Genomic DNA, 24,847 nt, shown 5'->3' with positions numbered 1-24,847 from the left:
ATTAGTTTCTGGATTATATCTGAGAGAGAATTTAAAGTTCAGAATAGGGATTATGTTTTTGTTTTTTCAGTCACTGGGGTCGTTTAACCCATTGTTACATTTCTTGAGCAGTTTCTTCACAAAATACTGTCTCATAGCGCTTTTTTATCTGTATATTGTAAAGACTGAGCATGTGCATTATGCATCACATCTTATGGATGATCATTTGTAAAGCAGGCCTACATCTAATGCAACCTTATCTGCTATAACAAAGCGGCTGAAGAGGATTACACTGCTGCTGCCACAGAAACTTAGTGACCAGAGGAAAGAGAGAGTAGAGAGGGGTGGGGAGGAGACACGGACAGAGAGGCGATTAAATCAGACACACGGACAACCTTCGCCCACACAGCAGACACTGTTTTTTTGAGGCGACACAGATTCTTACAAAGAGTCCACCCAGTCTGCAGTCATGATCCACCCTTTAATCATCGGCATTGTGACCGTAAACACCTCTCTCACCATCGTCTATTGGGCCTTCATCCTGAGTGATGCTTACTTCAAGTGGCTGATGGTGCAAGAAGACAAACCCAAGAAGCTGGTCATCCCGGCCTGAGGGAGTCACAGTGAATATGGACTGACTAAATTATTAGGTGCCTCTGGTTTTTATTTTGCTTAGTGAGCAAGAGCTTCTAGTGCTTTCTGTGGAGTCTGGTTTTGATTTGCTTTCTGTTTCACCTGGAGAAGACTTGGAAACTAACTCACATTTTGTACTGAACTGAATGGATCCTGCAAGTGAAAGAGAAAGTCTGTGTTACAGGTAATGCCTACGATTTATCTCAAACTTTAGTGTAGGAAAATACATTCAATAGCATGTTTGCTCATCTGTGTCTCGTGTTTCTTGTAGTCTGATTTGTGGCTTACAGTGTGAATCAGATGTAGAAACTGCACCACACTTCAGTGTCAACAGGTGATGCTAGAGATGAACTGCCGTTTGCTGACTCAGTTAAAAGGTGTTGCACAGTGACCGTGGCAAGCAAATCCTATCATGGATTACTGAAGAACACCTTAATGGTGACACAGACAGCCTGATCACACTCATTCAGACAGACACATTCAGAGACATCACATTGCTTTTTCATCACACCCATTCTTGCAATTGGTCTTTTTTTTCATCTGGTTCCTTCTTTACATTCTTTTCAAACCTTTTTTCCCCCACACCTTTCAACTTCTACACAATATGAGCCACACCTTCTATTTCGGTCTGCACCCGGTCTCATGGTTCATCGTCTTGGCGTGTGTTACCATCACCATCTTGGAATGGTCATTTCTTGCTTTTCAGTTTTGCAAACTTCCAGTGCAACCAAAAGACAATGAATCTAAAGCGTAGAGGGGCTATCAGCACTCTGATGCTCCACCGAGAAGATCTGAGAGGAGCAGTGCTTATTTTTGGATCACTGTTTACCTGCCCACTTCATCACTGATGGTGATTTTTGAGTTTTCTGTGACAGAGCAGCCATTAGGTAAGCTTTTTTAACTTTCTGTGTTTGTGGTTATTTCCAGATCCGTTTGTGTACGACACACTTTCATTTTGCAAGTCAAAGAAAATATCTGTGGAGAAGTTTTATGTCTTGATTACGAGGTAAGGAGTCTTAATTCTTCACCATAACGTCCTAAAACTTCCTTATTTCGTCAACATTAGTTACTTTTAATATCTAACATATATCCTCATCATATATTAGAAAGGGAGCCGATATGTTTGTTCTTTGTCATTTGATGATGTAGTTTTCCTACCCATGGGAATATTTATTGGTCGCACTCAGCATCTGCTCATCAAGCAAGAAATGAGCCATGAAAATAATATCAGTCATATCAGTGAATTTTGTGACAGGACATTTACAGAATATAAAAGTAGACCTGCTGTGCTTAAAATAACTTCCATAAAGTGATGCCACTTTAAAGTAAAAATAAACCGGGTTTACTGTAATGTATGTTACATATATATGTATATTTCTGTTTCTGTTTTATATATATGTAATTTCTGTATATATATATACACTTATATATATGCATCTTAGTGATGGAGGACCGTAAGCCTCTTTGCTGTATTACTGTCCATCTCTCCTCGCTCATATCTCTAATCCCTACAGATGGAAAGCTGATATTGCCCCGTGACAGACTCAATCCTATTAACTCTGTCTGTCCTATATTCACCTCTGGCCTGTCTCACACTCCTCGCTCCCCTGGAAGTTTGGCCAAGAGCTCCTCTCCAAAACACTAGCAGGATGACCACTGGGATTTAAGTCTATACAAAAGATTAGGACAGGTGGCACACTTATGGTTTCACAGTTTTCTTGTCTGGTAAACTAGATTATTCTGAAGCACTATTTTGTGACCCCAGAACCCAGACCTCCCTGAACCCAGCTTCAGGGAATCTCTGATGCACCTTTGTCATCCGTTTTCCAAGTTTTCCCAGCGTGACAAAGGAGCTTCATCTGCAAGAAGACAATAAATGACCCAAAGAAACAGCCCAAAAGCTTCATCACGTCCCTTAAACGCGCCATCCCATAAAGACAGTATCCACTTTACCAAAGCAACCTCACCATGAACCAACAACCAGTTGTGTCCCTAAACGCCTCAGGAGGAGCTCTGCTTTTGAACCTCACACAGCTGGTGTTTGAGCACCGGCAGCTCCTCCAGCTGTCCAGGATGAAGGAGGAGGAGGCCTATTTCGTGGACTACATACCGCCGGCGAGAGATGCTATAACTCTGCCGCGCAATGTGGTCTATGTCCTCGTCGGGGTGGTTTTGGTAATAGTTGCCACATACGCCATAGTGGGACATCTGATTAAAGATCTGATTCATGACCTAGCAGGTAACCCCTGTGTGGTGTCTCCTTCACATCAGTCTCTCCACTTGTGGTGTCTTTGAGTCTTTGTTCCTCCTTGAGCTCTTTGGCCAAGGATGCTTCAGTGTTTTGTCTTTGCCCTTTTCCCGTTTTGGGTGACCGTGTTGTTTGATGACTCTCCTTCACATTAACCCTGAGGTTTGTGTGCAAAGTTCAACCTTCCCAACTGTTTCCTTGTTATACCATCAAGGTGATTGCCAAAAACTGATTCATATTTGAGTGCTGCCAAAGTAACACTTTAAAGGGGTGATTGCACTTCCACAAAGTTGGGGGCCGGGGGGGCAAACTTATAGTCCCCAAAACACTGGATCCTACGTTTCACATAATGGACTCAATAGCACCTTTCATTTGACCTTCACTGCCGTGGAAATTATCACTTCTTTCAAACTCCACACCCTTTTTGTAATGCAGGCTCTGTACAAAATGTGTAGTATCCAAACCCAAGCTGCGATGGCCCTGATGACATCATTCCCTCCCGGAAATGTTTTTCTCAGGCTCCATGACAAAGTAAACCAAAGTACATATGTAAAATTGTCCGAGTGCCCTTTAAAGAGACACACTTAGAAGTCCCAGAAAATCATTTAACTTCATTCTAACATGTTGTTCTCCTCACAGACTGCATTCTTGGCCCCAAACCAGTGGAGGAGGATTCAGAGGAAGGGAGAGAGGAAGTAGAAGAAGAGCACCGACTGAGCATTTGCAGTAAACTGATGGAGGAAGACAGGCTGCAGATGAATAAGGAAAAGAACAGACTGCTGCCCGGTTTCTACCAGGGAGACGGAGGCTGCCATCGTCCATCCATCCCTCCTCCACTGAGAAGCTCCGTTGCTGTATCATACACCGGAGAAAAAAGAATATCGATCCATAGTGTGACCTTCGCCTGCCCCGTGGCCCCTTACGCAACTTCCCTTTGAGTTTTCACTTTAGCACAGAATTCAGATTAGCTTGGGTTGCATATCTCATTGTAGTGCAGTGATCAGTGTTGTATCTTTGCTGTAGGGATGCATAATGCAAAGGCACTTTAGATTGATATAAAAAACATGTTGCTCAATAGTTTGTTCTAATTTTGAACAAATGCTTACTTTAATTACGTGTTTAAAATGTATGTAAACATGGTCCATTATTTCAGTCATTCCAAACATATTGCACAATGTCATTGTTCGCTGCCCAAACATTCTTTTCTCATGCTAAAATAATAAAATGATGTACCTTTATTTCAAAAGCTGACATTTCAATCCACAGTTTATATATGTATGTGGCTATATGTGTATAACCTTTATGAAGAAAGCTTAATTTATAGTAATTTCTGTGCATTTTCTTCACCACCCAGTCAAACTGTTTGTAATTTTCCCATTACGTCACCCATGTTGCTGTGATGTGTCCTGGAAGAAGAAACATGTCAGTTTGATCTGTTGTGGTGTTGAACAAACAAACAACTGAATAAAACAAGAGTGCTGTTATGTCTTGTCCGCCTCCGTTAATCCATCTTACCTTTCTCTAATACCTGGTTATGTGAGGAGCAGTGACATTATTAGTCAATGCCAAGGATTACTGTACATTAGTCATATTAAATATTATTGGATAATGATGTAAGCAGAAGAGAGATATATAGATAGAACGATAGATAGATGTGCATGCTTTTCTAGATGCATCAGGTACATTCTCATTTGGAGAACTGTGCTCACGGTGTCATTCCTCTGACCTTGACTACCGAGCTGCTGCAGCTAATCTAGTTTTCATCTGCGTAGCTCCACAAGCAAACAGATTGGTGCAGCGAAACAAAATTAAAAGCTTGTGAGCGATGTAGCTGTACTTCTAATTCAAGTCCTACTTGCTTTGTGTTGCCAGGAGTGTGAAGACACCCAGTGACTTGGAGGATCTTTGCCTTCTTATTTCCTGTAATGTAGAAGTTTTTATTCACATTCTGCATGCAAAACTTTTTATTGAAATTATAATGTAAGTTCATTATGTTACATTATGTGAAGCAATGAGGTATTTCCTCCTTATCTTTTTGCGCTTCGCAAGGAAAGATCTGTAAGATGAGACCTTCGTGCCAGCTTCTTTTGATAAAGCGATGACTCTGGGATATTAAGTGGATTCCCAGGCTGACGGCAGCTTTGAAGACTCTCAGACAGCCACGGAGGTGATGGAGGACAGCTTCAACGTCCGTTACAGGGAGGACGATGGGACGGTGTTGTTTGAGAGCTACATACCTCCCTCACGGGATGCTATCCACCTGCCTACCTATGTCCTCTACCTGATCATGGCCTTCTTTGTCGTGCTGGGTGTTCTTTATGCCATCATCGGTCACCTCATCAAGGACCTCGTTCATGACATTGCAGGTTGGTTAAAGCCTACTGGTCCTTCCCTCCTTTAAGATACTCAAAGTGTCTGTTTCTGCTATTAAGAATCATCACTCACAGCTTTACTCTTGCATCGACTCTGTTTCCCTTTCCCTCTCTTTCTGTTTTTCCAGACTGGGTGTTTGGGGAGCAGCCTGAGGAAGTGGTGGTGAACTATTGTGAGGCCAAAGATAAGTTCATGGCAGACTGGTACCCAGAAACCTCCCCCGAACTAGAGGCAATGGCCCGGGCCGAGGAGAACGAGATGTTTGACAAGGACTTCATGAATACCACCGCCATCTGGATCATCTCTGCAGAACCTCGGGGGAGCAAGTCGGGGTCCCGTGTGGTCTTTGAGAAGAGGACTTAAGAAAATCAGATTAGAGACTTGTTGTTAATGTAGCTGGTGTTTTGATAATAATAATAATCATATTCATATAGCACCTTTAAAAACAGAGTTTACAAAGTGATTTGTCAGACAATGCAGCAAAAGCCAGACAACCTTGATAAAACAGCTCTATGGATGAAACAATAAAACCAATCAATAAAATAACATAAATTAGAAAAATGATTTACTAAAATCAACAAGCAGTAAAGCGACGACATCAAATGTTTTTTAAGAAGTGGTTTAAAAGATATTACTGATTCTGCAAGCCTCGTCTCCTCAGGCAGCTCGTTCCAAACCCCTGATGGCCAAAGCACGGCCATCTTTAGATCCCCACCTGAGGAGCTAAGGTTGTGAGCTGGCTCATAAGGGGTCAACATTTCCTCTATATATTTTGGGATCAGTAAAATATTAAAACCAAATGTTAAAATAATCAGGAACCCAGTGAAGAGAAGCCAGGATTGGTTCTTATTAGCCAGAGGAGGTATCTCTGGCTGGAGGCGCTGGACACCTGAGTGCCTCATGACGACATCTAGTGTCCATTGAGGGCATTGCAACGAATTGGCAGTAATACAGAGGAACCATAAGAACAAGAGAAAACTAAATATGCTGTCATTTCTGCTCAAGAATTTTTTTATGACTCTTCTGTAGTGCGTCTATGAGAAGTGTGTATTAACGTAGAGTGAAGTGTATCAAGTCTACATATTTTAATAAACACAGGTGGAAAAATGTCCTCAGTTCATTTTTGTATTTATTTTGTGTATATATATATATATATATATATATATATATATATATATATATATAAATATATGTATATAAAATGCATATAGTATTGAAACCTGTATTCTGTATGAATACTGATATAATCAGAAATGTACTTTATAGTTTGTCTTCCATGTTTAAGAATAGCAGATTGTCTGCACACAGAAAGGTCAAACCTCTGGTTGTGAGAACTTAGTCGCACAAACGCGCGTCTGGTGGAGTGTGGCACCACCACTCCAGGAGAGGGCGCCATGGTAAAGATATGCCCATAAACTACACAACACCATGCCTGATAGTGTCAAAGAAGCCCCTCCAGGCTAATGTGAATGTGGTGGTGACAACCAAATAGGCTTCAAGTAGCAAGTTAATGTGAAACAGAACTTCTTAGCTTTGATCTTGTTTTATCTTTATCAGCTCAGAGAAATTGTTATTGGTTCTGTTGCCTCCAGATTACCAACACTGTATCTCACAACCTCCTGCTGTTACTGACTGCTAAAGCGAACAATGACATGATCTTATTAACTTTGTCCCACCTAATCCCTCTCCCCGTACAGAGCAGTACATCCCAGTCAATGACATTATCTACATTGAATAAACAATCAGCAGCCTCTGCAACCTGACATAACAGTTGAGGGGCGTCTCACAGAACCGTACTGTGTTACAAATAGTATTTCACAAAGGTTTTCTGTTGGCAGTTAAAACAAATGTGTATTCTCCAATTAAGAAGGGGCGTAGTCAACTTGTACAATTTATACTTTGCTTGAGTATTTCTATTTTCTGCTTGTACTACCGAATAGAAATACAGTATAGTTAATATTTGACTGCTTGAATTAATGATTTAATTTTACATCAAAACTTTTATTTAATAAAATGCAAGGCATCGCTAACTTAACTTCCCAATAGAGAACTATAGCTTATCTCAGCTACAACATTAAAATTCTTCTTCTGTATCATAGTACAATACAATTAATGATTATAACAAAAGTCTGTCAGTGGCCATTCTGCTGCATAATGAGAACTTTCTTTCATAGTAAAAGTAGAATAAGTTTATATTTTTGATAATATGATAGTGTTTGTATTGTAGTGAATTAAGTATCTTAATACTTCTTCCACCTCTACTGTTTAGGGTGCATTATTATTTACCATCTGTTCCATATCTAATTAATGCATTCTACTACTGGAAATTAGCATTTTGATAACTCCCTAAATGCACCGTATCTTAAAGAAAATGGACATTTGAATCAGAACTAATAAAAAAAAGGTCACTATAATGAGTCAGTGCACATAAAAGGTACATGACAACTCCATGTCTCAATGTGCATGTTGCCCTTAAAACATGGCTGTGGTGTTCTTTTATTTTGGAAAATGAAGCTGTCTTCAGTTAAATCAGGACACGTTCAGTTCAGTTCATTCTCTCCTTAAAGCGTTTCCCCTTCTGAAGCAGCGTGGAGGTGGGCTGGTTGAACAGCCCTCTCCTCGGTGGGATGGGGGCTCTGTGACATCCCCGCTTTCATTCCTCAGGGCGCGCATCCACACATACCCCCTCCAGAACTCAGCGCCGTGCGCATGGACCGCGCTCATTAACATATGTTCCTCTGTGTGGTTGTATTGTCTCTCAAATTAAATAATGGACGAGTGATTCGAAGGCAGCGGCTGACCGGCATGGATGCCCGCTGACTGGAGGAACTGCCTTTATGGATTGGAGCTCATCGCCGCCAGAGCAAATCTGGGGAGAGTCTGAGAGGTGAGGCGGCATTTTTAGCCGATTGTGTGCGGAGGTGACACCGCAGCGGAAGACCACTGCGCTCACCGGGTATCTGAACAAAGCACGAGCCGGGTTTATGAGCCGGGTTTGAATTAAAATCCTCTTTCGGTTGCAACGCCGTCATTTTCTCTTAACTGTTGTTTTCATAAAGCATCCGTACATCCTCCGGTGTAATAAAGGCCTGGCTGTATCACACACAGTGTAGCCTTCTGCATGCTTTATGGATCGGTGCATATTGCTATTGAGGCCACTGGCGATATGCATTTTAACTTTGATGCCACATTGCACCGGATGTCTGTCATTTCCCCCAAATGCATTCATAATGTGATTTTGTGGTGAAATGTATAGACAAGGACGCGCTTCTAGAGGCTAATTGTGGCCTACTTTGCACAAATGAAATTGCATTGCAAAACAGTAGCACATATTTAAAGGGCCCACATATGCATTTTGGGCAATAAGGCCTGGGATACACTTAATGTTGTAGGCCAAGGAGTAATACAAAAGATTAAATTAATGTATATACTCAGGTGCTGAGGGTCAGCATAACAGAATAATGACTTTCAATAAACACAACCCATGTTATGCGTCAAATACAGTACAAGTCCACTTACTATTCATTCAGACTAAGTGATTGCAGTGCCCCCAGTTCAAATTCTCCTTGGACTGTGTGGTATTGTATGTAGGTTACTGCATCACCAAATCCCTCCCACATACAGGGAGACTCACTGTTACTATAAATGGACCATCCCACTGATATTTGCACAGTCCAAGCAGTCTTATAGTGAAAAAGTAGTGATGTTGTTACCTGGCCCACCCCAATGATGCAGCATGTAGACTATTTATCCACAGAGTGAACTTGTAAACCATCAGCATGCAGCAACTGTCTTTACATTTTCTGATGGAGCAGCTGTTGAAGGAATGTACACACAGAGACTGGAAGGGGGAGTAATGGACGGAGGGATATGCAGTCCTGTTTCAGCAGCGGCTGCTGTTGCTGCGGTCTGTGCTCACAGTGGTTTGTCGTAGTTCTCTTGTAGTCACTCGGTTATAAGCAGGTTGAAGGAAGAATAATTCTACAACAACTGTCAGGTTTCGGTTGGTAGACGGCAGGTAGCCCTGAGAGGCTCGATTAAACTTTAAGCCTCAGTGGCTCCTCCTATCCCTCCTCTCCCCTGCTGGGACTCCCTGATGACCTCCAATTCCCTAAAGAGGTGCAAATGAGATAATGCCCTTTCAGTGAAAGGATTTTAGGGCCTTTTTTCATTTCCAAAAGAGCTCTTGTCCTTTACAAAGCTAATTGTGTATGATAGTCACACATCTATGCATGTTATGAATATTGTTGTAAATGTTTTTTTTATTTTGCCGGTTTATTTATCTCTCTCTCATAATGTTTAATGTGTGCGCTACTTTTTTTTTTGTTTCTCTGGACAGTGCTGTGGGAAAGCAGACTTCATCTAAGATCCCAGGTCACATGACAGGTACACAGCTCTCTTTTTAAAATAAGTAGTAGGCTTGTGTACAATCATGTCCACGATTCCACAATTACTATAGTGATTAAAGGAATGTGATCCCTCTGCTTAGATTTATGCAGTGATGACAACTCTCCTCCTCTTCAGCTTCACACACTCAAGCAGTTTGAACAGGTAAGAGTCTTAATTTTGAATTGTCGATGCGCTTGATGTGAGTGAGTGTCCTTCAGCACAATGAACAGTACTGGAGTGAGTAATAACAATGGAAATATGCTCTACGGGGCCATCTGGTGGCTTCTCGTCTTCCTATAAGAAGCAATGCTACTGATAACAAGCATGAGATTTCTTTTCTTTTCCTTTTTCAAAGTACTTCATTTAAAAGTGGTGAAAAAAGCATAATGAAATATACAACGAAATAAATGAAAACGGATGATTGAATGAGACTGAACCCACATTGTAACCCATATGTGGATAGATATATAAAGCCTTGATTACACTCTGGTATCTGGTCTCCTCCCTGATGTGACATGTTGTTGCTCCATATCGCGTTGCTCCCAGTCTTTATTGTCAGTTGGTGGGTTTGAGATTACTAAAAGGGGTTTTAGAGAAAGTAAAATCAAAAAAGCATGAGTATACGTCATCATTTTCAAATGACCCTGGTTCTGCCACACTACCACACAACCCGGGGTTTTCAAACTCCTTTTTTTTAAACTCCAGAGTAGTGTAAATGCTTCAAATCTGAAACTTAGTGATGTGGTTGTAGCCCATGTATGAGTTAGTCAGGAGACAGTCAGCTAGCTTAAGACTGGAAACAGTGAGCCTGGGAAAAGTACAGCTAGGCCACAACACAGAGACACAAAGCCATATGTTTACACTTCTGTTTGTGTACGAATGAAGAAAACGACATACAACGTGATAATTACTTTACAATTTGGTTGTTGGATTTTTTTCCCAGCACTTTTTATGCTCTACGAAGCTAATCGGCTCCCGAATCCAGGTTCATAAATAAAGCTAAGACATGATAGTGTTATTGATATTCTTATAAAAAAAGTGAATAACTGTATTCCCCCCAAAAATACTCTGTTACATTAAACCTTATAGGTTATCCTCTAAAATACCCAGACAGTATTACATTGATTCCAAGTCAAAACACATTCATTTCAATAGACACCAGACGCATACCAGATCAGAATAAAACGCAAGCCAGCACTATAACTGTCCCTTAAACGCACCGCCAGTGATAGTCCTTTAATGTTATTTTGAAGGTGCTGCTGAGCCCCGTTAAAACAGGAGGTGTCACCAACTAGTCACAAAAGCTGGAGTTACTTTCTAAAAGTACTCAAAGCTGGAGATGGCTAACAATTCTTGGATGTGACACATTCATAAACACATACTGTATTACACACATTCACTCCTATGTGTTGTTCTTCGATGGAGCGCTGACAAGTGAGTGTGTGTGAGTTGTGTCACGCGTGGAGTTTAAAAACACACACTATGTACATGATGTCACCCCTAATGTTGGGTGGAGACTCCGCTTGGCGCCTGTCCTATCTTTGCTCAGAATTATTTAGCAACAGCACGCAATGTGACACTTAAATAGGTTCACTCGATGAATGAAACAAGAACTACAAATTACGTAGTTGCATCTGTTGGTACCATGCCTCAGTTACTTCATTATTGATGCTTTGTGCACCGGACATTTGTCTTTAAACTTAGTTGAGCTTTTATTATGAGATCAAATGTGGAGACTGTCTTCCTTTCTGTCATTTTACTTCTGTTCACTCGTCTCTCTGTGGGACATTCAGGGATTCACCGCTGTGTGAGATGCAGGACACCTCCCTATTAATAGCACTGTGGCTCACAGCTACCGGGTCTCCTATTTCCTCCAACTTCTTTTCGATAAGTCCCGCTCCCATCAGTCACACTGCCTTCCCATGCTGGTGAGCCTTTGTCAGGGCAGTTTCTGAACTTAACATAGCTGTTCAACTATCATAGTCAAATTATAGATGCGTGTTCTCTCAAAGGTCGAATGATATTGACTCATCCCCGTCAATAATATTCATTTTCCCAGTGTGTCTCAAAGACTTTTGCGTTTGCTTCATCAGGGCACGAAAAACACCAAAATGCACGTCAGCCATGACGTGATGCTGTCACTCATGAAGTTGTTATGGCTAACAGCTCTAGTTTCACATCCAACGGACACAAAGCAACATCAGCATTTACTCATGTTTCATGCCGCCAACATGACTGTAACGTTAAGTCCAACATTTACTGTCCCTTTAGCTCTGTGTTTGTCTCCTCCAACGTCTGAGAAAGATATCTCGGCATTTAGCTCACTAATCTAAACTGTCTTCACTAGCTAGCTTTAGCTAGTTGCTAACTGTCTGTTGCTGGGCAGTAGTGGGTTTATCAAGTCCTTTTCTTTCTCTGAAATGGTTGCAACTAAAATAGATGAAAGAAGCTCTGCCGAGCTGCTTAGTTGGGTCATCACTAAGAGCAACCACCCTTTACATTGACTGTGTCATTTGAAGCAGTGTTAATCTTTATATAGAAATATTGATTCATGTAAATATAGGACTCTAATGCTGTGGGTCTGTATCCTCTTCACTTTGAGGTATTGTCAATACTCTCATCCAGACATGCTACTATATTGTTATACTCAAGTACAATTTGAATACTTAGTAATTATATTTTCTATTTATTGTTGTTGTTGTTGTTTTTGGTGTACTGCATGTGTTTGAACTGCACAAATCACATTTATTTTCAATAAAAATCTGAAAGGAGGCAGACAAAATGAAAAGGACAAAATCCCTTCTATTCGTGTCCCTGTTTGTTCCTTTTGGCACTCCTGTTTTGCAGAGGGGTGAGATTTCCCTTCATATCACAACTGCTTGTGAGCCCTGAACCTTTTACCTCCCCTCCTCCCCTCCCTCTTCTCCTCCTCCACCCATCTACCCTGGCAGTCTGGGATTCCAGGGATGTCTCGTCCTGTAAAATAAGCTCCTGTCCCGTCCCCTAGACCACAACACACCATGGATCTGACATGGCTGCATCTCTGAGCAGCCAGCTGCAGAGTCGCCCTCTGCACTGCAAACATTATAGACTCTAATGTGTGTGTGTCCGTGTGAATGTGTTAGTTTTAGTGTGTGTTTGTAGATTGTATCCCTATGGCCTGTTAGAGGCAAGGATACCACTTTGTAAATAATTTGTTCATTTTTACATTATGTTTTTTTGGAGAAGGAGGTAGCATGTCTAACGGTTACCGGACTCATGGACATGGACATGCCATAACTGTCACTGTCTTTTAAAATGGACTCCCTATTCCTCCATGATACGGATAGGTCGAGGACGACTGTTTATTTCTGACCCATAACGGACATGTCAAGCCGCGTCGGTGCTTTTTGACGGCCATGTCTAACGGGTACCGTACTTTGTCACAGCACCTGAATGATCTGAAGAAGGAGAACTTCAGCCTCAAGCTCCGCATCTACTTCCTGGAGGAGAGGATACAGCAGAAGTACGAGGAGAGCAGTGAGGATGTCTATCGTACGGTGAGTAGCACCTCTCGTTGAGCATGAGGAAATGACTAATGATGAATGGGACTTCAAGGGGTGTGGGGAGATGCTCTAAAAGGGCCAAGGGTGATTTCACTATCAACAAAATGATCAAAAATCATTATTGTTGCTTTGTGGAGGGATTTTACACTGTGTAGGTAATCAAAAAAGTTAATTTGTCCCTCATGTCATAGAGGGGATTGTTATCATTATAGTATATATATATATATATATATATATATATATATATATATATATATATATATATATATATATATATATGTTTGTTGTTCTGAAGAGTTGCTTCACAGAGACACTTTCACTGTTTGTTGACCCAGCTGTTGCTGGGTACATGGCTGCCCTGTGAGGGACTCTGTGCAGGAACCTATATTTGATGCAGTTTGCTTGTGTACATAGCTGACATCTGACCAGCAGGACCTGTGCATTGTTTCATTTATTATATTGGGATTTGATACGAAACTGCAATACAACTCTGGATGCACAGAGACCAGTTATGACTAGATATGACAGGCCAAAGTAGCAGCTGATGCACATTGTGAAAATGTTAGATTTGAAAATTGAAAATGAGAGTGGCTTTCGTAGGCTGTACAGATTCTAAAGCCTTCAGCGGTTTAGCTACTGTTTAATCAATCAGTAAGAATAAAACAGTGTCAACAATCCCTTATTCCACTACTACCAGTCTGTTTTTATGTGAGTGGGAAAGTTAATTATTTACCCCGATAATAATAGTCGAACAAAATTAATATTAGACTGAAAATCTGGTTGTTGCTGACCTCCAGTAGTTTAAGTTTTCGACTAATGCAGCGATGTAGAGGTGTAAACCAGGATGAGTACGCTGTGACATCACTTATCCTCAAACTAACAGTTGTTGTGTTTTCGTTAGCTTAGCTCCTTCAGATCTACTGAGGGAGCAGGTACTCTCCACAGAGTCCGCCATGTTTCTACAGTCACAAAACAAACACTGGCCTTTAATTTTTTGACGTAACTTGAAGGCCACTGTAGTTCTCTGGTGATTAAATACCACGTGGCCACGCTGTCCAGATATATGTATATCATTTATCATATTCATTTGAGTAATGAGGTTTGAGAACACAGTTAATGTTGGCACTCATCGCAAAAATGTGGCCCTAAGTTTATAAACCTGAGGTGCCACAACATGTGAGACCAAGATGCAGACGGTCTCTATAACCTCACAGGTCGGGGAGCAGTATGACATATGTCAAAATCAATGTTGCCCACTGCCAGCAAGAAAAGATAAGGAATGGTTAAGCAAAACAAACATTTCATAGCCAGTTGATCGATGATTTTAACTTTGACTCACTTATTTATGAGCCCGAAAAAACTGTTGAACAATGTTGCCTTTAAGAAACAACAAACTGTTGGGAATTGTAATGCCTTACCTCGATATTCATGTTGAAAAATGATTTATCTGTAGAAATGCAATAAGGTACATCCGTTTTTTCCGTAGTTTACTCGGTGAAGGTCTGTGTATATCTGTTCACTTTGCTACTGCTGTTAATAATGTGACTGTAATATAATATATAATATGCATCAACCCAAACATTTTCTTATTTATTCATTTTAATTTTAATCTATGCTTCACAAGACTGCACCAAAATAGACAAATACATTTTTAGTCTGTCACAGAATACAAGTATTTGCTGCCCTCATCATTTCAGTACTTTTAAATGTGAGTATTTGAAGCAAAAATGTGGGTATTTAGGACTGCTATTCTGCTTATTGTGTTATTAAATTGTGAACCTTGGCAACTGAATTTAACTTGTCATAAACTGCTGTAGCCAGGGGTCAAAAGTTAGGTTAGTTTCCTCACCTGCACACAGAAAAGAAGCATTTCAAAAATTATATTGTTTCTGGTGTTATGTTATACTTGCCCAGGAGTTTATTTGAAATGCAGCTTCCGTGATAAAATGTACTTGAAGTATTGATTTACAGTAAGAAGAAACCTTTTTTACAGCCCGTTATCGAAAATGTATCTTTTCTTTTTGTCCCAAAAACGGTGACACTTTTCATTTATCTTCCTGTGAGTGTCATTTCTATTTGTGTGTCAATATCTGTTGGTCTCTAGGTGTGCGTCCATCTGTGCAACTCTGTCCGTGAAAAGTGTGCGAACGCAACAAGGTGACCCGGTTCAGCTGTTATCTGTTTACACAAGCCAGCTGGCATTTAAAACTCGCCTCTCAGATCATCAACAACTCTTTGAGAAATACTAAATGGCTGTTTGATCCAGCCAAACAAGACCTGAGCGTCCTGCAACGTATCCCCCACAATTGCTGCATACCAGCAGTGATTGCGTAAACTGATCCCACGTCATCTGAAGGGGTTTTAATCCTTGTGCTTCACAATCTCTAACTCTGTGCAGCTAAAGGATAATCACTGTTTTATTGGAGACTAAATCTTTGTTCCATAGCTGTTATCTGACCTTAGTTGCTCATTGCTCTGTTGGTTGAGTGTCATGCCAGTGTCAGTGTCCCCATCCTTCAAAGCACGTCAATGTAATACAGTACAGATGAGGTGTGTTGGCCCTGGGTACATACTGATCTCTCTCTGAGCTCCAGAGACTCTATTTATAGAGCAGGCTTGAGTGCAATGATCCATATGACACAACTCATGCATCATAACGTCTTCGAGTGTGTTTGTATGTTTCTCTTCAACATGTGGTTTCTTTACACTGTGCATTTCTTTTAAGCATTTAAGTTCAGTCATGTCACTGTAAAATGTAGAGATTTATTTGATATGAATTGTAATTAAATATAGAGGTGACGTGATACGTCGATAAATTGATTGAGAAAAAGTTAATAATCTGTTGTTTTAATAAAAACTAATACTTTTTTTTTTAACAACAATACCAAACATTCCCTACTGTCAGCTTCTTCGTTTGAAGGATTTGCTTCTTTTATTTATCTTATGGGATTATACATTTAATATCTTTGAATTCCGATTTTTCAGTTATTGCTGTAAAACATTTAATAGACAAAACTAATAATCAAATCATAAAGAAAATAATAAGCAGATCAAATCATGTAAATAATCGTATTCATCATCTTGTACTGAAAATAGTGTATTTCACGGTTTTCATTGATGTAAATAAAGTGATGCAACCAGAGCATACATGGTTTAGTATGGAATATGCAAAATAAGCAGCATCATCAACAGATGAATTGAGAGTAACATATAATATCTGTCAGTGATCAGTCACAATGTTGCAGGTGTGTCTGATTAATTAGGGACACTCCGGTCAATGCTCCTCTTGCACAGTTTGGTTATTAGGGGATCTGTTGCTGGGGGCCGGCAGGCCAGGAGGGGCCACAACAGCAGCTGGTGCACTGTGATGAGTGTCTATATATAGAGCTGTTTTCAAGATGGGAAAATGTCTCTCTTACTGTAAGCTAAGTTGTTGACACACACACACGCACGCACACACATACACACACACACACACACACACACAGAGAGAGAATTAGCACATTCATTTCTGTATTTTCTGTAAAAACTCACTTTAAATAATCTAAACTCTATGGATATTTGTCACGTTCTATTGTGTGTATGTGTAATATGTGAAAATGTTTATGGGGAGGCTCCAGGCTTTGAGTGTTAGGGACATAACGCTCTCTGGCAGGGACAGGGGCAGATTAACAGTCTCTAAAACAAACTCAAACATTTCTAAAACCGAAAGAGAGAACGAACAAGGAGGGAGAGGAGAGACAGACACATGTACAGAGACGCAGATAAATCAAGATGAGGGACAAGAGATAGTGGACATGATCTGTTGAGATGAACATGAGCCAAGCTGTGGTGATACAACCAGCTATTTGATGAGTCCAGCACACAGACAAACTGTCCTCTTGCGGCTATCTAAGGTCACGTAAATAATGAGCCCCACCAATCCGGCTGTTCAAATCCTCTGTCCCCCAGTGTAAGAGCCCTGGTTGGCTCTTAAATGTCCCCTGTGGACTTCAGCAGGTAAACAAACTGTGGAGTTTAGCCTTTGGCCCCGACGGTGAATATCTGAGCTGCCACGAATTCACTAGCTCTAAATATACCAGCCATGACAGCACGCTCACATGTTCTGACAGAGAGGTTAGCGTGTGATGAAGAGATGTAGGAAGCAAGAGGAAAAGGTACACAAGATGTGGGAAGACAACTTTACATTCAGACAAACCCAGTGAATATAAAAAAGATGAAAAACAGCATGTCAAAAATATTAAAACCTTTTTTTAATGTACAGAATCTGTAACTGAACCTCAGATATACAGAACAGACACACATTGATGAGATCAAGTGTGTGAAATAGGTCCAACATATATTGCAGCTTGGTTTTCTTTATGTAATTGTAGGAAATTCTGTTGTATCTGTTTTGCCAATATTGCAAGTTTTCTTGATCACTTTAACAGGACTATTATAATCATTGGCCACCATCCACTATCACTGATACAACAGTATAATTACAAATGGTAATTTATCTGTTGCACGATTTAACGCTGATGTTGGAGGATATATTTGATGATGTGTAATGATCAATTAACTTATGACCAATGGCTGACCTGCTACTACTTTCATCTGTTGCAGAACATCGAGCTGAAGGTGGAAGTAGAGAGCTTGAAGCAGGAGCTCCAGGAGAAACAGCAGCTTTTGGACAAAGCAATGTAAGTCTTTAATTTGATGATCATGATTATGTATTAATGTGCAACCTATACCTTAAATAAACTAAGATTCCCAAGGTGTGGAAGTGGGAATGTTGGTGTCAAAACAACTATTTATCTAAAGATACAAAGCACCAAAGAAGAAAAGTACGATCTTTGAAAAATGCAACACTGTACAGTCTAGCTTTATTCAGAGAACCTTTATCAACAGACTGTGTGACATCATGGTATCCAGTTTAATGTTTTCTTTGGTCTCATATACTTTGATTAATATGGTACATAGTGCGTACTGTGCAAATAAACACAAGTTGCCTACAAGCTTGTTTTACTTTTAGGCTTTGGGGACAAAGATGGATCATTTATAATGCTGTGTGTAAGATATGTTGGAGTATGTGTGTCTGTCTGTGTGTGTGTGTATGTGAATGTGTGTGTGTGTGTGTGTGTGTGTGTGTGTGTGTGTGTGTGTGTGTGTGTGTGTGTGTATGTGAATGTGTGTGTGTGTGTGTGTGTGTGTGTGTGTGTGCGCACGTGTGTGTGCACCTCCATCTATGGGTGTTGGCTCCATGGTCCTATCTTAACTGCAACACCTCAAATCATGTACAGCTCATATGTCATGCAGCAGCTGAAAGAGATAACAGACACACACACACACACACACACGCAGACACGCACATTAAGGACACGCATAAGCATTTTAATGGATAGGCAAATGCGACCAATAACTTAAACCCCTGACAAAAAAAGTCTTGTTAAAGATTATTGTCAACAGGCTGTAACAACTGCTGTTGTTCTAAATGTGACACGAGGATGAGGAAGACGGCCCTTTAACCAGGGGACCAGAGTTGTCTCCGGTGATTATATGTATACTGGTAGTTTAAGACAAATGTTAGTCCCCTTTTTTCAACTGTTGATTCCTTAAAACTCCCATCGCTGGGCTTCTCTTGCTCCAGGACAGAGCTTGAACCTGCTGCTGGAGTTTGGTTGATTTCATGTGCAATGTAGCCACGGGTGGAGGTCTTTCTGGGTTGTAAGCATGGTGTCATTTCAGCCATCATTCTGTATGTCGTACACTACACCGTCGTTGGCCTGCGTTACTTCTGAAATGTACAGAGATGAAGGTAGTGGTTGTTGGCTCTTGGAAAGGAGTAATGGGTTTGTATCACTCCTCTGTATTTGTGTTGCTGTTGTCACTCCCTCTTTTCACATTCTGTCATATTGTTAGTCTGATCAACACTTCAAGCCTGAGCGTCACATTTTTAAGCACAGCCTTATCTGACACTGTCTTGAGTCCCATGAACTCGAAGCCTCGCGGCATTTCTCAGGAGTTTAATTTGTTTGTGTTGTTGACGGTCCAAGATTACTGACATCTCGCAAAAACGCTGGCGCTTAGCATGAAGGTCTTGTCCAATACACATAAAGGACACTTGTCCACGAGACAAGAGATTTGCATTACTCAGACTGGTTCAAAATATCCCAGCTATTTGAGCTGTTGCATGTGGTGGACAGAGTTAAAAACGTACGTAGAGAGGGTCCAGGGCAGGACTCACGGCGACATCGTGGCGTGTGCCATTCTGGGAGCAGAAATTCTGGTATGGCGTCGTTGACTGACTAAGTGATAAAGACAGATGCTCGCACAGGTGGAGCAAGGGGAACACTTACATCATGAGCCCTGTTTACAAAGAAACAGGCTGTGTGAGGAATGTCTCATTTTCATATGTATGAATATATTGCTTCCACAGTCTGTATCAATTGAGTTTTACACCACTGAGTTACTTACAACAGGAAAAAAGGACTCAAATTGCATCAGATGCTTTATCTTTTCTACCTCAAGTCTTTTACCAACACAGAACGGCACTAACTATGACAATAAACCATGTTGAAAAGGTGTTGGGTTTCCCATGAGCACCGTAGCAGACAGGAGAGTGATGTCATCTCTGTGTCTTGGCTCTGCATCATGTTCTAATGCTTCCACCACCGGCTAGTGTGTGCATTTAAACGGAGCTGAATTGGACTGTAATCATTGCCTCTGATCAACTCTGACTTGCTTTTTTCCTGTTGAACAGCACAACAGCAGAGAGCTTGACCAATCACAATGAGGCAGAGCTGCAGAGACGGTGTCAGGAGAGGCAGCAGGAAATCGACCACATGGAGCAAGTGCTTGAGACTAAGATTCAGCTCCTGCAGGAGGTTCGTCTGCTCACACGCTCAGCTGGTTGAACTGGTGCCTCAGGTTTACAAATGCTATGTGTGTGTATTTCAGGAGGCCCAGCTAGCACGCAGCGAGGCCATCCGCTCAGCCTCGCTGGCTGGATCGCACTCCGATGCCTCCCTGCTCTCTCTAGACACCCCCATGGAGGACACCCCAGAGGACGAGAGGCCTCTGAGCATCCTGTCCCCATCCAACACCAACAAAGACAGGTGCAAAACACTAAGACATCTCCTCAACCACCACTAATATCAAACCAACCAAATCCACCTCCCTGTCCTCACTGGCATTTCCTCCGTCTGTGTTCAGGTTAATAGAGGAGCTGACTAAAGATCTCTGTTCCAAGGAGGCGCTCATCACAGAGCTGAGCGGAGAGAAGACGACACTCACACTGAGGGTGGGAGAGCTGGAGGGACAAGTTCACGAGCTGTCTTCATCTCTGCTACAGAAGGATGTGGATGTATGTAGACATTGTATTCCTAGTTTTACTAACGCACCCTTTTAAAAAAACCTCTTCGCTGTCTTAGCAAAGGGATACCCAAACAAGCAAGTGTTAGAGCTCTTCAGTACATGTGTTTCTATCAGTTAGTCATCCCTAGAGCATATCATTAAATCCCTGTATGGTGTTTACAAGACTTCTAATATTACTGCGTTTCTCTGGAACACCATGTTTCCTCTGGCCAAACGTCTATTCTAGAAAGAGGCTCCTGAAGCAGCATTGGTGACATTCCTGAACCTTATTTGAACGGCTATTCATGTAGGTCACAATAACTATTTGCACGCACAAACTGCTACTTAAACAAACACATACAGGGGCACATGAAAGATAAGATACACCCGTATTGATCCCCAGCTGGGGGAAATTCAGAATTCTAGGATGCAAGTATTCTCCCATGAAGTATGACGTCAGCCACACTCCCTCCAACAACACAGGCTTAATATCTGAATCACGGCCCACAGGAAATACTCCGTGCCAGCTTCCTGGGCACCTTACAAACAGCTTCATAGTCAGAGGTTTATTTGTTTCACTTTTCTGTTTCATTCTGTTTCTTTGATTTTAAGATTGAATGTAAGGTTAATTATTTTAATTCTCAGATTATTCCATACAGTAAGTTAATAGTCTGTCTCCATTCTTACAGTTTTATCACGAAGAACTTGGCCGAGAGAGGCTGCGCATCGAACAGGAGATGCAGGTGTGTGGAGCTCTGTATCTTTACGTTGGTTCATTAGTCTTCTCATGTTATTATAGAGTTCTCCACTAAGTGTCAGAATAGCCTCACAGTTCTCTCTTCGTGTCAGACAGACTCTGCCTCCTTATGGTGAAGACAAACATTGCATTTTTACAAAGGAGCTGACGACTGCAGAAAATAATAAACGCTTATTTGAACAATTTTTTATTTTTTACAAAATGACTTAAGCTGGAGGGAGATCAGAGGAATGTCAATATAACCAGTATGTTAAGGATTGTGTTATTTCTCATTTTGCCACTGAAGAAAATGACAAGTATGACAACCTGCAGAAGTAAACCTAATACAATCAATACAACTACTCTATGTCATACAATGGCATAGCACAAAGTAAATTAACATCAAGTGAAACATCCTGTGGTGAGCTGGAACTCGTCTTGTGCAATCTAACCCTGACGGTTTCATCATCGGCAGCAGCTTATTTCAATGTGATTGGTCAACATAGATATGTGATGGTGAACTTTCCTCTAAAACAACGAGTTAGTCTTAGTCTTCTTGTACTGCAATGGATGGAGCATCATGTGAGGCTGCCCGTGACAGATCTTAGGGTTTATCTCATCACGCAAAGTGCCAGAATCTCATTACATTTCTAGGCTTTAGATGCACTGACATCCCCAAGGACACATTTCTCTCCTGATGGCTAACTAAACTATTAATAATATTAATGGAGGGGGACCATTACCTTCATGTGAGCTCCCTCTACATAGTGGGAGTCTTTGCCATCAATTTGCACTTCTGTTAATCAATAATCATAACCACAGTTTACTTTATTATTCACTGTTCTTCTGCTGTGCAGTGTTGCTTCATGTTATTTGGCCTGCATTTGTTGCAAATATGTGTGTTGCTGTGTGAGGCATTTTAACTTGTAAATCAGTTGTGGATGAAGGATGCAAATGTGCTCACGAGGCAGATTTGGATGCATCTGCGCGTAAAAGTTTGTATGTGTGAGTGTTAGTGTGCAGGACAAAATGAAACAAAGCGGGGTAGTATGTTCAGAAATGGACGACAACACTATGTGCAACACATGTAGTCACTAAGGGAACAGTGGCGTAGTGTCTGAGAGTGTGACTAGAAATGCTATAATGATTGTTGCACATCACACTGAGTGTTTATATAGATAAGAAAGGACATAGCCTTAATTTTGAGCACAACCTGGAGAGAATGTTTGTTTTTTTGAGAGCTGAATTTGAACTACCATTGTTTTGTGGGTTTTGGGGTCAGTGCAGTGGACATTTGCAAAGGGAGGTGACAGATATGTGTTAGTTGTGCATATGTGTGCACACGAATGAGACAGCATGTAGAATATAACACAATGAATCCATCAAATCCAATACACCGTTGGACATGTTTTTTTCCTTTTAAGAATTTAAGGAAATGCCTTTGCTGGCAAAATATGTCTAAAACAAAACTAATTTGCCTTATGTTGTAGCTTAGTAACAATGTATGTTCTGCAGCAGTGACAAACTGTTCATAGGGGTTCATTTGCATCTACTCACAGAGATTGTGTGAGGATCAGTAACTGGGGTCCTGTGTGTGTGCGTGTGTGTGTGTGTGTGTGTGTGTGTGCGTGTGTGTGTACATTCCCATGAGGCGCCTTCTTTGTATGTGCGTGTGTGCATACAGGCATCTCGCTGGTTAGCAGTTTAGCGGGTCTGGTTTCAGCCGCGTTGTTGATAGGTCAGGTTGACCTTTGAGTGCTCAGCGCCCCCATCACTGATATCAAGTTGTGTAGTTTCCTACAGACACTCGCAATAAGAGCTCCTAATTAGTTCCCCAGACACCACAACCATTTAGATCAAATCTCTCTGGCGAGAGAGGAAGAGCCAGGAAAGAAATATCATCTGAAACCTCTTAAGACAATTATTTCCAGGGTTTCCTGTTCAATAATATGTTTCAGTAATTGGTACCCTGTAAACAACTAAATCCTTTATACATTTTCCAACACACATCTGATTAACAGAAAGTTACTCACGCCCAAAAGTTAAATTTCAAACCATCGGCAATCAAGGATCTTGAAGCAGATATAAGGTCCCAAGACTCTGACTCACACATTAGTGACGAAGCACATGATCGGAAGGGAATTTTGCACTGCATATCTACGCATGACCATCTGTTTGTGCGCCTTCGGGAAAACAAACCAGTGACCAATTACTGCTGAGATGCTTCAAGCTTGGCAACAAGAAGTCAAAATAATACTAATATTGAGGCAATAGCATGTATTGACATAAGTTACCCTGATTGGGTGAGGGCTCTATTAAAATACCAAGGCCACCAGACCAGTATGATTATACTCTTCCCACAGTATTTAGTGAGCTCAGTGATATGCTAGCTAGTTAGCAAGTCAACTAAGTCAGTTTAGATTGTTTTTATTCAGCATTACTTCTTTGTGAAGCCTTTTTATAATGTCAAGTGTCAAAATAAGCACAACCCACTGTTGTGTCTTACACATGCCTAATTCCACTAATAGGAATTACTTAATAGAGGATATACAGCAGTTGTAACAGCAGTTATGCAGATAAAATCAAAACTAATATTCATACATAAAAAATGACTCAATTATCAAAATAATCATCTTTGAAGCACTGCCTCTGTTATGCATGTCCGTATGATATTGATCTCTATTCAAAGGGTAACTTGTAACCTCAAGCAACTATCTACCCCACCACACAGCAGCCATCTTTAACTGCTGAACATATATGTTGTCATGGTAACTGGTTTCATTGCTCACTGAAAACATGATTTTCAGCCTCTTGCCTGATAAATACTAATGAATGTGTAAAGGTCAGGCAGGTGACCTTGAACACATTAATTTAAAAAAATGATTAATGTGAATGGTCTGTTCTATACACCATTCCCCCAGTATAATTATGAAGGATAGGTCATTATTGCAGAAATCCCAAATTAGGCAATGTTTTATACTAAGTGTCATCTTTACAACAAAGGTTGCAGCACACAGTAAAGTACTGGAAAGTGGAAACTGGTTCGAGTCAACCCTTAGGCAGTGTGTATGCGTGTGTGTGTGTGTGAGAGAGAGAGAGAGAGAGAGAGTGGGCATGGGGGGAGGGGGTTGAGAGAGAGAGGGGGAGAGGAATGGCTCTACAGCATAATTATTACTGGAGATCTGACATTCTGCTGTGTATATGTTGTTATTATTATCTATTATCTTAATACAAATAGGACATTAGAAAAAATAAAATATAATGTAGCATATTATTACATACAATAGTTTTGAACAGTGCAGGTATTTAGAGTAATAATGTGTACAGCTTGTGCATCATTATTATTTTGTAATGTATAACATCGTATATGAATTATTTTACTTGCATTATAAACATTGTAAAACATGCTGTGGCAAAACCGTATGGTCATACCAATAAATAAATAAAACATTTAATAATAATAATAATAGAATAGAATAGAGTCTGACACTCTGATTCTCTTCTATACTCTTTCATTTCACAGAGCGTCACTAATGTTACCGGCTACTGAGCATTTCACCTGTTCAGTCAGGCGAACAGAGTTTAGTAAACCAGGCAGGAGGAAGTAAC

General features: G+C 40.8%; 1 protein-coding gene across 1 annotated transcript; it reads left to right on the top strand.

Moving 5' to 3' along the window:
- The first annotated feature begins 13,020 nt into the window (after positions 1-13,020).
- LOC117746328 (myomegalin-like) lies at positions 13,021-21,375 on the top strand. The gene is made up of 7 exons (XM_034555387.1): positions 13,021-13,161; positions 17,773-17,849; positions 19,910-20,033; positions 20,107-20,264; positions 20,362-20,512; positions 21,192-21,245; positions 21,352-21,375. The coding sequence occupies exons 1-7, from the start codon at positions 13,021-13,023 to the stop codon at positions 21,373-21,375; spliced, it is 729 nt and encodes a 242-aa protein (XP_034411278.1).
- Positions 21,376-24,847: the final 3,472 nt, after the last annotated feature.

Source organism: Cyclopterus lumpus, chromosome 17, assembly GCF_009769545.1.
Source record: "Cyclopterus lumpus isolate fCycLum1 chromosome 17, fCycLum1.pri, whole genome shotgun sequence".
Lineage (NCBI taxonomy): Eukaryota > Metazoa > Chordata > Actinopteri > Perciformes > Cyclopteridae > Cyclopterus > Cyclopterus lumpus.
This window is presented reverse-complemented; position numbering and strand designations above follow the sequence as displayed.